The 16,846-nt window shown below is 46.7% G+C and overlaps 1 protein-coding gene and 1 long non-coding RNA gene across 3 annotated transcripts; one reads left to right on the top strand and one right to left on the bottom strand.

Annotated features, from left to right (window-relative positions):
• Window positions 1-409: 409 nt before the first annotated feature.
• Window positions 410-16,351, top strand: LOC133465178 (uncharacterized). Its single transcript, XR_009784566.1, has 3 exons — window positions 410-614; window positions 6,026-7,885; window positions 16,037-16,351. It is a non-coding gene; the product is annotated as an uncharacterized LOC133465178 (long non-coding RNA).
• LOC133465177 (dynein axonemal intermediate chain 2-like) lies at window positions 5,492-16,401 on the bottom strand. 2 transcript variants are annotated; one of them, XM_061747672.1, is made up of 12 exons: window positions 16,080-16,401; window positions 15,534-15,695; window positions 15,297-15,418; window positions 15,057-15,199; window positions 14,879-14,992; window positions 14,665-14,804; window positions 13,146-13,268; window positions 12,606-12,829; window positions 11,923-12,058; window positions 11,704-11,850; window positions 11,444-11,617; window positions 5,492-5,627 (listed from the first exon to the last, which is right to left on the bottom strand). In XM_061747672.1, exons 1-12 carry the CDS (start codon window positions 16,260-16,262, stop codon window positions 5,616-5,618), a joined length of 1,680 nt encoding a protein of 559 aa, XP_061603656.1. In that variant the 5' UTR covers window positions 16,263-16,401; the 3' UTR covers window positions 5,492-5,615. The 2 variants fall into 2 exon arrangements, with proteins under 2 accessions (XP_061603656.1, XP_061603657.1); XM_061747673.1 differs by having other exon boundaries at window positions 15,297-15,394.
• Window positions 16,402-16,846: the final 445 nt, after the last annotated feature.

The raw sequence follows: 16,846 nt of genomic DNA, 5'->3' as shown, positions 1-16,846 counted from the left end.
ATTATCAATTTTTGTTTTTTGTGCAACTTCCGCATAAATAATGTATGAGTACATGTATGGAAACAATATCAGAATTAATGCATCATGATATGTTGCATTTCTCTAACAAATATTCTCTAGACCAGACAAGAATGTGCTGAATCTCGGTCTCAGGTCACAGGTCAAGGTGTATTTTTCTTCAGAGAGCAACATTATCACACTGTTTTTCTTAAATTGTGCACAGTAAGCCAGAAGACGAGGTAAAGGGAGTTGTGGGAACGCTGTGGCAGTCATAGTTGGAGGGAATAAATGTTGAAAAACAAAAAACGGGGAGTGGAAAAATACTTGAAAGAGGGTGCAGAAAGATCAGTGGAGGGGGGGAGGAGACAGGAGGAATGAGTCGACGAGTTTTTAAAAAGTAAGGTAAATTTGGCAGGAAAGGGTGGGGGAGAAAAGAACGAGAGGATATATCAAGACAGGAAGGAAAAGGAGGGTTAGCAAAAGAGCTGAGGTGCCTGCATGACGCATGAAAACGGGAGACGGAGGGAGGAATAGAAGTAAGAGGGAAAGAGAATGATGGAGCTACTGACCCAGGAGGGAGAGAAGGAGAGATGTGGGGAAAGGACACAGAAGAGGTGGGGGTGATTCTTTCTTCAGCTGCTTTTTGAGGCCAGTACTTGGAAGTAATTGGTTCCTGATGTGAACCTGAGCTTAGATGTGCAAAGAAAAGGCCCCTCTGTAACATGCTAATGTTTTCCCCATGCTGATCTACTGGATGCTACACTAGCATTTTAGCATGGCTCCAGTCCCTTTTCAGCTATAGTGTAAAACTGCTGCAGACAACAATGTGTCCCCTAAAAGTTACAAATTTAAACCAAGTTATACCAAAGAAAATTATGCACTAATTTGGCGCCTGACCTTTGCTTACCCAAATCTCTTCAATCTGATATTATTTAAATAATATAAACCAGCCTTTTGGGTCAGTCAATGACAAATATAGCAATAATGATGCAACAGAAGTGTAAAAAAATAAATAAAAATTAAAAAAAATAAAAAAAAAGTGACGCAACAGTAAAATTGAATTAATTCAAAAGTGGAGAGAGAAAAAGAAAAAAAGCTGTTGGAATAGCATGTGATTTGGTGTTCAGCGTTCAATATAGCCTGAGGGAAGAAGCTGGAAAAACTGGTGTGCAGGGAGGATGACTAAATTTATTGTATTGTATCATTAAAACGCAGTCTCATTAATATTAGTTTAACATACACCAATAATCTTGATCTGCTTGAGTAGGCCCTGACAGAACAAAACAAAACAATTGGAACCACTACTTATCATTCAAGAATTTAGTATTTAACCTCAGATAAGGCCACCTTGGTTAAGATGTTAAAATTGGAATTCCTCGGGATTCATAACATCGGTTTGAACGCTTGTAGCTCTTTGGTTTAATATTACACCAGGTGGAGGGATGGAAAGGAACTTTGATTTCACCTACTGTGTTCAAAATGCATAGTTGTGAGGTTGGTTAATACCATAGGCATTATAGTGTTTGCCGATTTAAACATTTTTACATGCCTGATTAACACTACCGAGGCAATTTACTAAGAATAAATGTCTTTGAGAGCTTTATCAAAATTGTGTTCTTACAAAGATAAGGCTCTTTTATAATCTATTTTATTAGATGATATTAGTTTATTGCAGGTGAATCTATTGTAAGAGATATTTGTTATTTGGCCAGTAGAAAATAATGTTTTTTCTAGAAAAGCATGGAGCTGCCAAGCAATTTGTATTTTATTTCCCAATGACTTTTCAGTAAAGAAATTGATTTCTACAAAAACAAATGACCACCTCTTTAAAAGAAAAAATTATGTGATTGAAATTTATGTCACAACAATAAAGCTACAGCCTGGGTGTGATGACAATGCTTTAAGGGTGATTTCACAACAGGCTATAAAGTGCCGACAGGAATCCATTACAAAAGGAACAGTATCATAAATACTGGCACCGGCAGAGAGAAGCTTTTATCATCTGTCACAACCTGAGATGAAGGAAGTCAGCATGGCTAATCTGTCATCCGCAGTTCATACTTCTTTCCTGCTCATTCAGTCAGGGAGAGCGAACCAGAGCAGTAAACTGTCTGCCTGTCACCGTCTGCTCTGCAAATGGATGCTGCTGTCAGTTCAAGTCAAATACAGGCACTGTAGATGAAGGAGGACATGAGATCGTTCTGAAGAGACTATATCCTAATAAGGCTTCATTTGGGATCATGTTCATCTTTTGGTGGTGAAGTGGTTAACATTGCTCCTGCTCAATACAGTTAAAAAGTGGCTTGACTGGTCATCAATCGAGGGGGTAATTCACTTTTCTTTCTAAATCAGCTGGACTATACCAAGATATATATAAAATAAAGAATGTATTTTGGCATGAAGAGATTTTTTTTTCTTTTTGTTGTTGCAGTCTGCTTGCATTGAGGCCAAGTGGTGCAGTGACCAATTCAATTTAGCAGATGGAGCTCTGCTGACAAAGCTTGCTCTGTTGTCTGTAAGTTGGAACCCACTTTGTAATGCACATAACAACCACTCATAGGACTAGTTCATCCATCGCATTAAACTTGAGTTTAGTTAAAAAATATTCCCGCCCTACTATCCTAGCAGTAATACTGCTGGTTATTACAAACCCAAGTACATGTGTGAATATGGCATTTTGATTGTGCCACCTTAAAAACCCTAGCGTGGTGTTTCCACTTATTTTAAATGACCTGATGAATCGGATATTTTTATTGTGTAAATGAAAATGCAGCGGTGATATGAACTATTTGAATGCTTGATCAACTTCAGTTGTAAAAGATCTTAAGCAGAAAAAAGTACAAAAGGTTTTTGTAAGTTTTTTGTAAGGTTGACCCTTAATTCTTCATTGTACTTTCACTTTGCAACATGACAAATGCTGTTGCTCAAAGGGGAGCTAACTAATGTACAACTTTTTTTTTTTTTTTATCCTGTTCGGGTTTTAGGTCAAGCAGAATGGAAAATCTGTATCCCTTTCATGCCGAACAGTTTTACTGTGTCACAGTGGAGTTTTTAAGCTTCCGCTGTGGTATTATAATTGAGGTTTATTGAGAATCAGACTTGATCAGTCGAACAGAACAAAGTTTCTAGAAGGGGGAGAGAAACAAAGACAAAAGACAAAGCACTAATTGTAATCAGGATGAGAGAAGTAAATCATTACATTATCTACAACAATGAAACATTAAATATGAGTGTTTCATGGGGCTGTAGTGGTACACCCTATGAGGGAAGGACAGGAGAAGATAGAACAGGAGAAGATAGAACAGGACAAGGAAAGGAGAAGAAGCATGCAGGACAAGGGTCGTGAACCAGACCTTACAACTGAAGTGTGGTGGCATTAATTATGTGAATTATAAAAGTCTACAGGACGAGAGTATAATTGAGGGGATAAACAAGCAATTTGTATATTCATGAGTTATTTGTCGCAGTAAGTGCGTGATCCCACACCCAGTGAAAGAGTCCTAGGGGTGTGTGTCTGCGGATACATGCAAGTGAATTGATAGCGTTTTACATGCACAAAGACTGACAGAAGGGTCCTGAGGCGGCGGCTGAGGACCCCACCCAATCAATCGAGGGGCGGGATCAGGCCCAGGACTCCACCCGAGAGCAGCCCGGCGGATGGGACACGTACCACACCGAGGGACCCAGGGCGGTCCGCCGGCCCCACCGAGTCGCCCCGACAACCGGCCACCCGGTGGGGGCCGCAAGAACCCAATTACACCCCCCAGCCAAACCGCCACCGCCCCACACGCAGAGAGCAAGACGCCCCCCGCCCCCAACCCGCACTGGCCCGCAATGCAGCCAGTCCCCGCCCAGCCCGAGGGCGGGAGAGTGTCCCTTGTTTGTTGGAAAGGAGGGCAGATAGGGTCACCCGACAAGGGAATGATAAGAGGCATGGCTCCTGCATGTCGGGCCCAACCACCGACGAAGAGGGCCATCCCTCCCAGATCCGCAGCACCAAGTCCCCACCAACGCCCCCCCGCCAGCACCCACTACCTGACCCTGAGCGTGGGAGGTGGACCCCCCTAAACCAGGCAGGGAAAAGAACGCCACAGCAGGCCCCACAGCCCGCAAGGAACCACCCGGCTCCCCCACGGGTAGAGGAGGAGGCGACCGCAGCAGGAGGCAAGGAATGGAGAGAAGAGGAGGAAGCAGGCCTGAGGAGCGACAGGGGGGCCCCACCGCCCCCACCAGCAGCCAGAATGGGGGACCCAGGCGGGTGCCGGCCGGCACCGCCCCAGCACCCACGGAACATGGGCGAGTCACCATCACACCACCACTACTCCCCAGGAGGTCGCCCCTCTGTCTGTGTGGTTCCCACACCCGAGATCAGGAAGGAGTGAAAAAAACAGCAAACACAGGGACAAGAGGAGAAGATCCCCACAGCATGCATGTGTCTTTCCACCATGCAAACCGATCTAAAATGTGTGAAAATAAAAGAGCAAAAAGAAAAAGAAATGAATAGAATAATAATAAAACAACAACAACCTCGACAACAAAGAATATAGAATTCCATTGTTTACTTTCACACATGAAAATAGTCATGCTATTGGGAGCTAACTAGTGTACAACTAATGCTGTTGTACTTTGAGGGAAAAAATACTGAAACTGGAAGTTTTATGCAGAGCTAGGGTGGCACTAGAAATGAGCACACACATTTTGTGTCCCAACAAATTCTGTCAGAAAAAAAAGGTTAGTACTTTGTGTAATAGCTTTGCAGACAACCTTGAGCTCTTCCTTCCTGCAGAGATTTTGACTGTCAGGGTTAGAGCAGTTGTTAGGTTTTCCCTTCCCTAGTGTTTTCCTTGTTTTCTATGTGGGCGTCACTTCTGCTTTCTCAGCCATGGTACAATATATCAACTATAACTCTGTGATTTGTCAACCTGTTGTTGAGTTGAGACATTCTTAATGTTTCAATATTGCCGTCTACTTCTCACGCACACACTCAAAATGTCATTGTCAAAAAGTAATTTTATAAATATTTCTAAAAACCCATACGAAAGCTCACTGATTAGCATTGAGGAAAATTATTTGAAACTTGTAGATCAATGCTGAAAGCATGTACTGAGTACCTGTGTCTTATATGTGTTGGGCATCGTGCTCTGGACGTGCTGTACCTACTTAAAATTAGTACTGATTTTGCTATGAAATATTGCGTAATAATCACATTGATTAAAATTGAGACTAAAGATCATAAGGAATATGTACTGATTGGGCCTTTGACCCCAGATGCGTCAGCTATCTTGTATCAGATGCAATTCCTTTCAGTTTTGTAGTGATTTGCCCTTGGATCTTGCCAAACTGTAACATTGTAGAGGTGTCAGGTACAAAATCTATGTTTCTTGCTTTGACATGGAAAATAATATGAAAAGGAACATTACTTGGTATTATGACTTTTGCCTTTAGGTACCTCCAATATCTGTAATGACAAATTGGTTGAAGGAAAATGTTGCCTCAATAAAAAATGTTTTTTTCAACTTTAAAATATGACCATCTTGCCAAACATCATGCATGAAGCTCTACTAGTGCATCTACTTCTTGGATTCTTGTTGTCATCTGCTGTCTGCCTCTCCCATTTACGGATAATGCTGTGATAAGATAAGCAGAGAAAGATAAAGGAGGTAAGATGACAGCTTTAAGGTTAGATGAGACAAACAATGTCATAAAAATCCAAGATATTATGTTTAGTTGTGTGCATGCTATGACTCAAGAATTCTACTAATTGGTATTTTATTTAATCTTTTTTGTATTGCAGTAAAATTTGTCAACAGATTCCAACTGGCTTAATATCCTCCATAAACTGTCATTGAATCATGGTGGAGGGTGTTTGTGTGTCCCACTGTCCTAGGAGCTAAACTGTCCAGGGCTTTATGGCCCTGGCGGGGTTGCCCAGGGAAGACAGGTCCTAGATGAGAAACTAGAAAAAACACAGCTCAGAAACCCCCTAATATAGATAAATTATTGGACCTTGTTTTCCCTCGCACAGATGCGGATCACTGGGGCACCCAGTGAGAGCCAAGCCGGGATGTGGGGCTCGATGGAGAATGACAGGTGGCCGGCTCTACATGCATGGAATCCAGCCAGGCACAGCCCAAAGACGTTAAATGGGTCCCCCTTCCAATGGTATCACCACCCGTGGGAAGGGCCAAGGGAGTCAGCTGCATATTGAGCGAGGCGGCGGCCAAAAGTAGCGACCTTGGCGGGCTGATCTACGGCTGAAGAAGCTGGCTCTAGGGACTTGGAATCTCACTTTTCAGGCAGGGAAGTGGAATGACATTGTGTGTAAGGTTGTAAAGCTCAGACTAGATAGTCGGGCTTGCCTCGACACACAGCTTGGGCCCTGGTACCAGTCCTTAAAAGAGGGGTTGCACTCTCTTCCTCTCTAGTGTTACCCCAGATGAAAGGCACCGAACAGCTGTGGGCATACAATACTTACTGCAACCTGGTACCTGTATGTTCACCCTGGTAGACGAGAGCGTAGTCTCCCTCCACCTTAGGGAGGGGGGACAGGTTCTCACTTTAGCCAGCTCAGAGTACACAGCCTTTTTTGAGTCCTTAAAGGCGATGCTGGAGAGTACTCCCACTGGGGACTTCTTCATCCTGCTGGGGATCTTCAATGCTCACATGGCCAATGTCAACGAGACCTGGAAGGGCATGATAGGGAGGAAAGCCTCCCCAACTAGAGGCCGAAGGGTGTCTGCTATTGGACTTCTGTGCTTGTCCCGGATTGTCCATCATGAACACCATGTATAACTATAAGGATGTCCATTTGTGCACTTGGCACAATAACATCCTAAGCTACAGTTTGTGGCAGTGTCATCAGACTAGTGTCTACATGTCTTGACCACTTAGGGGAAGAGAGGGGAGAGCGCTCTACTGATCATCACCTGGTGGTGTGTTTGCGACGACGGTGGGGAAAGATGGTGGTCCAACGAAGACATTGAGGAGGTCTGGTTTGGTGGCCTCAGTATTACATGTCTGCTTTGAGCAGATGGTGTGGTTCTGTTGGCTTTATCACGGTGCAATATGCAACGCTCGCTGGAGCAGTTCATAGCTGAGTGTGAAGTGCTTGGCATGAGAATCAGCACCTCCAAATCTGAAGCCATTGTCCGCTGTCTGAAAAGGGTGGAGTGCCCTCTCCAGGTTTGGGATGACATCCTGCCCCAAGTGGAGGAGTTCGTGTATCTTGGGGTCTTGTTAAAAAGTGACGAAAAAATGGAGTGGGGGATTGACAGGCCCATTGGTTCAGCATCTGCAATGATGGGGACTCTGCATCGGGCTGTCTTGGTGAAGAAGTTGCTGACCCAAAAGGCGAAGCTATATATTTACCGGTCAATCTTTGTTTCCATCCTCACCTATGGTCACGAGCCGTGGGTCATGACTCAAAGAACAAGATCAAACAAAGAAAATGAGTTTGCTCCACGGGGTGTAGTGACTCTTTTCTTTAGAGATAAAGGTGGGAAGCTAGGTCATCTGTGAGGGGCTCAGAGTAACGCCGCATTGAGAGGAGCCAAATAATGTGGCTCAGGCATCTGGCAAGGATGCTTCCTAGACACCTCCCTGGTAATGTGCTCCTGGAACGTCCCACTGAAAGGAGGCCCAGGAGACGACCCAGGACACGCTGGAGAGACTATGCCTCCTGGCTGGCCTGGGAACCCCTGGAAGAGCAGTATAGGGTGGCTGAGGAGAAGAAAGTCTGGGCTTCCCTTCAAAAGCTGACCCTGGATATGTGGAAGATGGATGGATTGGATATGTGGACGATGGATGGATGGATGGATGGACAGACGGACGGCCAATCAGCTTGCTCTGATGGATCATCTCCTATGCTGCTCACAGCCCACCAGTGGTACGTATGCTATGGTAGAAGGGACCTGCTTCTGTAATTTTATGTACTATGCAGTGTTATGGTCCAGAATTCATAGCATCTCTCAGCGTTCACACATACTTTCTGTCAGGACTCCACTTCTAATTAATATTATTATTATTAATTATTAATAATTATAATAATAATTTCCCCTCCTTGAGCCGTCACCTTGTCGTGGTGGAGGGGTTTGTGTGTCCCAGTGATCCTAGGAGCTAAGTTGTCTGGGGCTTTATGCCCCTGGCAGGGTCACCCATGACAAACAGGTCCTAGGTGAGGGACCAGACAAAGCACGGCTCAAAGACCCCTAATGATGACGACAAACAATGGACTTCGTTTTCCCTTGCCCGGACGCGGGCCACCGGGGCCCCCCGCTGGAGCCAGGCCTGGTGGTGGGGCTCGAAGGCGAGCGCCTGGTGGCCGGGCCTGCACCCATGGGGTCCGGCCGGGCACAGCCCGAAAGGGTAACGTGGGTCCCCCTTCCCATGGGCTCACCACCTGTGGGAGGGGCCATAGGGGTCGGGTGCAGTGTGAGCCGGGCGGTGGCCGAAGGCGGGGACCTTGGCGATCCGATCCCCGGCTACAGAAGCTGGCTCTAGGGACGTGGAATGTCACCTCTCTGGCAGGGAAGGAGCCCGAGCTGGTGTGTGAGGTCGAGAAGTTCCGACTCGATATAGTCGGAGTCGCCTCCACACACACCTGGGGCTCTGGTACCAGTCCTCTCGAGAGGGGTTGGACTCTCTTCCACTCTGGAGTTGCCCATGGTGAGAGGCGCCGAGCAGGTGTGGGTATACTTATTGCCCCCCGGCTCGGCGCCTGTACGTTGGGGTTCACCCCGGTGGACGAGAGGGTAGCCTCCCTCCGCCTTCGGGTGGGGGGACGGGTCCTGACTGTTGTTTGTGCCTATGCACCAAACAGCAGTTCAGAGTACCCACCCTTTTTGGAGTCCTTGGAGGGGGTGCTGGAGAGCGCTCCCGCTGGGGACTCCATTGTTCTGTTGGGGGACTTCAATGCTCACGTGGGCAATGACAGTGAGACCTGGAAGGGCGCGATTGGGAGGAACGGCCCCCCCGATCAGAACCCGAGCGGTGTTCTGTTATTGGACTTCTGTGCTCGTCACGGATTGTCCATAACGAACACCATGTTCAAGCATAAGGGTGTCCACACGTGCACTTGGCACCAGGACACCCTAGGTCGCAGTTCGATGATCGACTTTGTGGTCGTGTCATCGGACTTGCGGCCGCATGTCTTGGACACTCGGGTGAAGAGAGGGGCGGAGCTGTCAACTGATCACCACCTGGTGGTGAGTTGGCTCCGATGGTGGGGGAAGATGCCGGTCCGACGTGGCAGGCCCAAACGTATTGTGAGGGTCTGCTGGGAACGTCTGGCAGAATCCCCTGTCAGAAGGAGTTTCAACTCCCACCTCCGACAGAACTTTGCTCATGTTCCGGGGGAGGCGGGGGACATCGAGTCCGAGTGGACCATGTTCCGCGCCTCCATTGCTGAGGCGGCCGACCGGAGCTGTGGCCGTAAGGTGGTCGGTGCCTGTCGTGGCGGCAATCCGCGAACCCGTTGGTGGACACCAACGGTGAGGGATGCCGTCAAGCTGAAGAAGGAGTCCTATCGGGCCTTTTTGGCCTGTGGGACTCCTGAGGCAGCTGATGGGTACCGGCTGGCCAAGCGGAATGCAGCTCTGGTGGTCGCTGAAGCAAAAACCCGGGCATGGGAGGAGTTCGGTGAGGCCATGGAGAAAGACTTCCGGACGGCTTCGAGGAAATTCTGGTCCACCATCCGACGTCTCAGGAGAGGAAAGCAGTGCACCACCAACACTGTGTATAGTGGGGATGGGGCGCTGCTGACCTCGACTCGGGACGTTGTGAGTCGGTGGGGAGAATACTTCGAAGACCTCCTCAATTCCACCGACACGCCTTCCCATGGGGAAGCAGAGTGTGAGTTCTCTGAGGCGGGCTCTCCTATCTCTGGGTTTGAGGTCACCGAGGTAGTTAAAAAGCTCCTCGGTGGCAGGGCCCCGGGGGTGGATGAGATTCGCCCGGAGTTCCTAAAGGCTCTGGATGTTGTGGGGCTGTCCTGGTTGACACGCCTCTGCAACATCGCGTGGACATCAGGGACAGTGCCTCTGGATTGGCAGACTGGGGTGGTGGTCCCCCTTTTTAAGAAGGGGGACCGGAGGGTGTGTTCCAACTACAGGGGGATCACACTGCTCAGCCTCCCTGGTAAGGTCTATTCAGGGGTGCTGGAGAGGAGGGTCCGTCGGGAAGTCGAATCTCAGATTCAGGAGGAGCAGTGTGGTTTTCGTCCTGGCCGTGGAACAGTGGACCAGCTCTACACCCTCGGCAGGGTCCTCGAGGGTGCATGGGAGTTCGCCCAACCAGTCTACATGTGTTTTGTGGACTTGGAGAAGGCGTTCGACCGTGTCCCTCGGGGAGTCCTGTGGAGAGTGCTTCGGGAGTATGGGGTACCGAACCCCCTGATACGGGCTGTTCGGTCCCTGTACGACCGGAGTCAGAGTTTGGTCCGCATATCCGGCAGTAAGTCGAACTCGTTCCCGGTGAGGGTTGGACTCCGCCAAGGCTGCCCTTTGTCGCCGATTCTGTTCATAACTTTTATGGACAGAATTTCTAGGCGCAGCCGAGGCGTAGAGGGGGTCCGGTTTGGTGGCCTCAGTATTGCATCTCTGCTTTTTGCAGATGATGTGGTTCTGTTGGCTTCATCAAGCCGTGACCTCCAACTCTCATTGGAGCAGTTCGCAGCCGAGTGTGAAGCGGCTGGGATGAGAATCAGCACCTCCAAATCTGAGACCATGGTCCTCAGTCGGGAAAGGGTGGCATGCCATCTCCAGGTCGGGGATGAGATCCTGCCCCAAGTGGAGGAATTCAAGTATCTTGGGGTCTTGTTCACGAGTGAGGGAAGAATGGAACGGGAGATCGACAGGCGGATCGGTGCAGCGTCTGCAGTGATGCGGACTTTGTATCGGTCCGTTGTGGTAAAGAAAGAGCTAAGCCGAAAGGCGAAGCTCTCAATTTACCGGTCGATCTTCGTTCCTACAATCACCTATGGTCATGAGCTGTGGGTCGTGACCGAAAGAACAAGATCCCGGATACAAGCGGCCGAAATGAGTTTCCTCCGCAGGGTGTCCGGGCTCTCCCTTAGAGATAGGGTGAGAAGCTCGGTCATCCGGGAGGATCTCAGAGTAGAGCCGCTACTCCTCCGCATTGAGAGGAGCCAGATGAGGTGGCTGGGGCATCTGATTCGGATGCCTCCCGGACGCCTCCCTGGTGAGGTGTTCCGGGCATGTCCCACCGGGAGGAGACCCCGGGGACGACCCAGGACGCGCTGGAGAGACTACATCCTTCGGCTGGCCTGGGAACGCCTCGGGATCCCCCCGGAAGAGCTGGATGAAGTGGCTGGGGAGAGGGTAGTCTGGGCGTCCCTGCTGAAGCTACTGCCCCCGCGACCCGACCCGGATAAGCGGTAGAGAATGGATGGATGGATGGATAATTATTAATATCAATATGGCTTCACCCGCTGTCTCGAGTCCCATTGTTTCCTCCTCTGCTCCGACTCCACCAAGTTGTGGAAGTCATAGTCAGCTCTGAGGAGCAGCTCCTTTGGACTGTCCTCACTGTTCCCTGCCTCGTCCCCTCCTCTCTGAGAAGCCCTGAGGATCTTTTCGCGTTTTGTCTCACGTTCCAACATCTACAACACCAAGATGGACGCATCACAGTGTAGTAAAAAATGTCTGATATTAACTAATCAATTATTAAACATTTGGTATATCTCACCTCGCCCAGGAGATTCTGCTCATTATTCTGTTGAGTGCACAGTCCTGAGCAGATTTCCAATAGTGTGGTGGCACCCTGCTGAGAGCCGCAAGCTACCATGCATCCATCGTTATGCACCTGAAGGCTACACAGAGCTTCATCATGCACCTGAAAACAGTATCTGGTTGATTTAGGAGGAACAAAATGCCTCTATAAACACATGAGAAAACTACTCAACACCTTAACGCTTAGAGTGGGGTCAATCTGCTTAAACAAGATGTCCCAGATGTCCAGCACACCATCCATATTCACAGTGAAGAAGACTGAGGGTCTGACAGGACTCCAGCAGGCGTCTGTTAAGTATGCCATCTGGTGCCTGATCACACCAAAGACACTGATCACTGACCTCTCCCCAAAAACACCAGAGATTTAAGCAACCAAGAGGGTATGAAAAATAAAGACAATGACAGACCATCCATCCATCCATTTTCTGAGCCGCTTCTCCTCACTAGGGTCGCGGGCGTGCTGTAGCCTATCCCAGCTGTCATCGGGCAGGAGGCGGGGTACACCCTGAACTGGTTGCCAGCCAATCGCAGGGCACATACAAACAAACAACCATTCGCACTCACATTCACACCTACGGGCAATTTAGAGTCTCGAATTAATGCATGTTTTTGGGATGTGGGAGGAAACCGGAGTGCCCGGAGAAAACCCACGCAGGCACAGGGAGAACATGCAAACTCCACACAGGCGGGGCCGGGGATTGAACCCGGGTCCTCAGAACTGTGAGGCTGACGCTCTAACCAGTCGGTCACCGTGCCGCCAATGACAGACCATCAAAACAGTTTAAAAAAATTAATAAATAAATAAAAAAGGAAAATAAAGAGTGGAGGAACATATGATAAAACAAAACAAAATTGTACTTTGTCCACATGATAGATGACTCCTTGATGTCTTCTGACCAAATGCGGGCTCCCCAGTCTCCTACTGTCAGGAAGTTTTGAGGAAAGAAAGGGTTCCTTTGGATGGCATAGACAGGTCCGTGGTGGCCATCGTATGTACAGACAATCTTCTCAGTTGGAGTCTCCCCAGCCCTGTTGCAGTACACAACAGCTCCCTGTTCAGTCCCCACCATAAATGTGTCTGGCTGTAGACACAGGAGAAAGGTTTTAGCGAGAGTTTCATATCTTGTAGCGATTTTACTCATCAGACAAGAACAAGAACATATGAAAAAAATACAAGGTTTGGTGTTGGGCTCCATAGAGACAGGATGTGTTTGGGGCATTACTTTACTACTACAGTCTAGATTGATTACACAGTGTTTATTACAATACACTTCCATGGCTCCAAAATGGTTGGAAGAGTTTGGTTTGAGCATGGTGGAGCACTGGCCAAGTGTTAGTGCTCCCTAAGCGTATGACCCAATCTTCTTTTCTGAAATTTCTGGAAGGACAGAAACTCACCATGGTAGGCTCATATTCCAGAGAGATGGCTCCTAAAGCAGTGTCTAGGTTTTCTTTCCTACTCAGGTCCAGAACCAGCCGCTCTGTGGGCTGCTTCATTTGGCGGACATCCCACCACAAAATCTGTTGGGAGAGACATTTGTTTTGCATTTGTTAATCTCACGGTACAATATTTATTTATTGCGATATCATGGGAAAGCTCACGGAATTGCCAAGATAAAAAAAGCAGGAGAACTAAAAAAAACGTTTTTTTCTTGCTGGCTGAGTCCTTTTCAATAGATTTTAGTAGTTTTTATCCATTTTCCCACAGGTTTTTATGAAAAAGACACCTTCAAATCATTACCATGCACTTCTATCCCCATCAATCCATCCATCCATGTTTGCATTCGTATACTGGGCCTACAAAACAGTATTATTGCTCCAGCAATAATCATCACAATCACAAAACTTCATTGAGAAATTGTCTGTTCGCTAATTTAATAGCATTTACTCTCATTTGTTTGTTATTTATAACATTAGAAATTGGATACTGTCTACATCATCAGTGATTCCTTTGCTTGAGTCCAAATGCTTGAGTCCAAAAATTTAAAAATGCAAAGTGATAAACGCAGGAACAATTTTAAAGATACAGGAACCCTTAGTTTCTTTTCCTCTGCTTAGTCATATTGTAGGGTTTATTTTTCTGAGCAGCCTGTATAATATGTTTTAACTTGAAATCTGGACATTTCATTTGAAGAGAGGGAAGTATGTCAGATTTTTGTTTGCATTGATATTTGTATTTTAATGGAATTGCCCTATTTTATTATTTCATTTTTAGGACTACTGTAAAGGAATGGCGGAGGGAAATGTAAAGGGGGACTCCCGATTAAAACATTTCCCTCCGCCATCGTTATTGTCTCTTCATGTGATGTCTTTCATCCACGACTTTCGACTTGAGATAAACACTCACTAGTACACCAATAAAGAGCGCTACTGTTACAATGTGCTTAAATAATTTAGTGGATCATCCTCAAAGGGGGAGTGGCAGTGGCGGCCCGCGGAGGACCACCTTGTGGGGCAAGCGGGGGGCGGTTTCGCGAAGCGGAGGTCCACTAGCAACCGTTCCCGGCCCGTGGGTAAGCGTTTGCTTGGACGGAGGCCGGAGCCAACAACAAGATGCTTCTCGCGCAATCGATTGCAACATGACTCTCAGACCGGCGTAGTGGCTATGCAGTAGCCTCCCAACACAGTCCTTTGGTCATATGGGCTAGTCAGCCAATCAGTGTATTTTATGTGACGTACCCACATGGTCACATGGGTTACGCGTCCAATCGGGTGTGTTTATATTCTTCTTAATGAGGAAGTGCAGTCTGGCTCTAGCAGCCTGGATAAGCGGCGTGTCTGCGTATAAAACTGAATTTGAAACACAATGGCTCATTAGTTTATACCTAGACAAGACCGCCATGATATCGAGGCACTTTAATTTCGCAATATAGTAACATTGTGAATATTGTTACATCCCTAAGAGACATTGATCAACCTGTCCATCGGTGGAGGCAGAGAAGGCTTCTGTCCCAGTAGACGATTGCAACCAGATCATCTTGTAAACAGGCTCTCTGTGACTCTTCTCCAATGAGGAAACTGCCACAGGCTGTTGGCTATCACGGGCATCCCATAACACTGAAAATACAAATCCTCATTGAGGATAAGCATTTCAAGAGGAACTCATGAGTCTCTCTTTTACCAGAACCCACCAATCTGCCCATTGACGCACCCACTGACAAGCGTGTGCAAGTCCTGGGGGTTGTAATCCAGACAGATGAGTTGAGATGTCGGTACGAGAACAGTCTTAGGGTGGTTGGGGTTCTCTGCAACACATACACAGTTCTGAGAGACTGTGTGATTTTCAATTTATCTGCCTATTTTACCCACCAATGTCCCAGATGTATGAGTCTTTGCTCATGTCTGCTGTGGCTTTTTGCAATTCAAGGCAGGAGTAGGCAGCCGCCAGATTCGTGCCTCCACCGGGTTGCCAAGAAAGACCGGTGATGTTTCGTTGTTCCTTGTTCGGGTCTCTGAAGAAATATTTATCATCAGTAACATTAAGAGGTAGAGCATTTATAGGGCAAAAATTTGGCAGGAGTTCCTTTAAGAACATTATGCCAAAAGTACCTGAATACATTGACGATCTTCACAGACGGTGCTTCCTGAATTTCATCCAGCAGTTCTTCGTCTTTAAAGTACTCTTGGTAAATGTCCACAGCATTATTCTGTCCAACACATTGTCCTATTAGCTGGATCACAGAGCATACAGGCATATTGATATTTTTCAGAACTGGTTGTGGTAGCAAAAATCACATATGGATTGAGAAAAAGGTGCACATGGATTGCGGTCATTTGTAAACTCACCGTGCCTAGTACCTGGATGCTATTCATGTAGCCTTCATCTTTCTCCACCTTCTTCCTAAAGCGAATAGTTTGTTCCATCTCGAGTGGGTTGATATCTTTTGGCCACCCCCCTTCCACATGATTTATCCCCTGGTTTTCAAACTCAAACCTTTTCGTGTTAACCTGGAACATTATCAACAGGCCTGTTTCAAAGAGTGCGCTAACATCTCACCAGCATCCAGTTGGTTTCATGTGTTGGTCTGGAGCGCCTTTTGACCCTGTGCCTTTGCGATAACCAAACTTTATGGAATTCTGGCTCCCAATAACAAATTTCACTGAAAACTATTTTATTTCCCTGCATAAACACAAATAGGTTACACATTTCAACATTTAAACATTTTCTGCATATGTAAAGCTGATCGCTTTTCCATTGACCTTGCTTGGACATAGTCTCGGTGCAAAGATACTTTTACACTTTAATCCGAATTGTAGCCACTGAAATTTCCTTTAATTTACTTTTTAAGTAGATCTGTTGGACACAATCCTATGGAGAGGCATTTCAGTCACCTCATGCTCCGACATTTCCCAGCAGCCCTGCACTCCCAGGTCTCTTGTCTCCTTCAGAACAAACTGCATCGCCAGCTTTGGGTTTGGAGCAACATCGACTAGCAGCTCCACATGACGGTCCGAAAAGAGACACTGGCGGCCAAAGTCACTGCGGAGCTTCACATATTCATGAACAATCTCCATCCCGCTGAGAGAAGACTCCAAAGAAGGTCAGAAAGGTAATAATGATAGCACTGTCTTGTGACTGCAGATATGGGAATGAGATTATTTTATAAAAGGACAAAAACAAGCAAGTACAATTTTGTTAGCTTCTACAGTCATGAAAAATGTTTTTCCTTGTTGCTACAGTTAAATTTGTACTTGCTAAAAAGATGACATCCTTTTTACATCAAACAAATTAAATTAAACTTTGTATTAAAGGGTTATAATTTATGCAAAGCTTTATTGTCACAGAGATTAACATCGTCTCAAAGAAAGGAACTGTGACATGCTGTGATGTAGATGTTCTTCAACTACTGCTCGTAATGTATTCTCCACTAGTCTTGATCAGTGGTTCTCAAACTTTTTACACAAAGTACCACTTAAAGAATTCCTAGCTCTCCAAGTACCACCATAATGGCCAACATTAAAATACAATACAATAAGCACTACAACTGCAATAGGCATAAGTGTTCATCAAAAGTGAGGCTGAAATGTGTAAAAAAATAATACAAAAATTACATATTATTGTAAGTCATTGTAAAGATGGGAAAATGTTAAAATTTTCA

Source organism: Phyllopteryx taeniolatus, chromosome 15, assembly GCF_024500385.1.
Source record: "Phyllopteryx taeniolatus isolate TA_2022b chromosome 15, UOR_Ptae_1.2, whole genome shotgun sequence".
NCBI classification, from domain to species: Eukaryota; Metazoa; Chordata; class Actinopteri; order Syngnathiformes; family Syngnathidae; genus Phyllopteryx; species Phyllopteryx taeniolatus.
The sequence above is the reverse complement of the archived record's forward strand: the minus strand, read 5'-3'. Positions and strand labels throughout refer to the sequence as shown.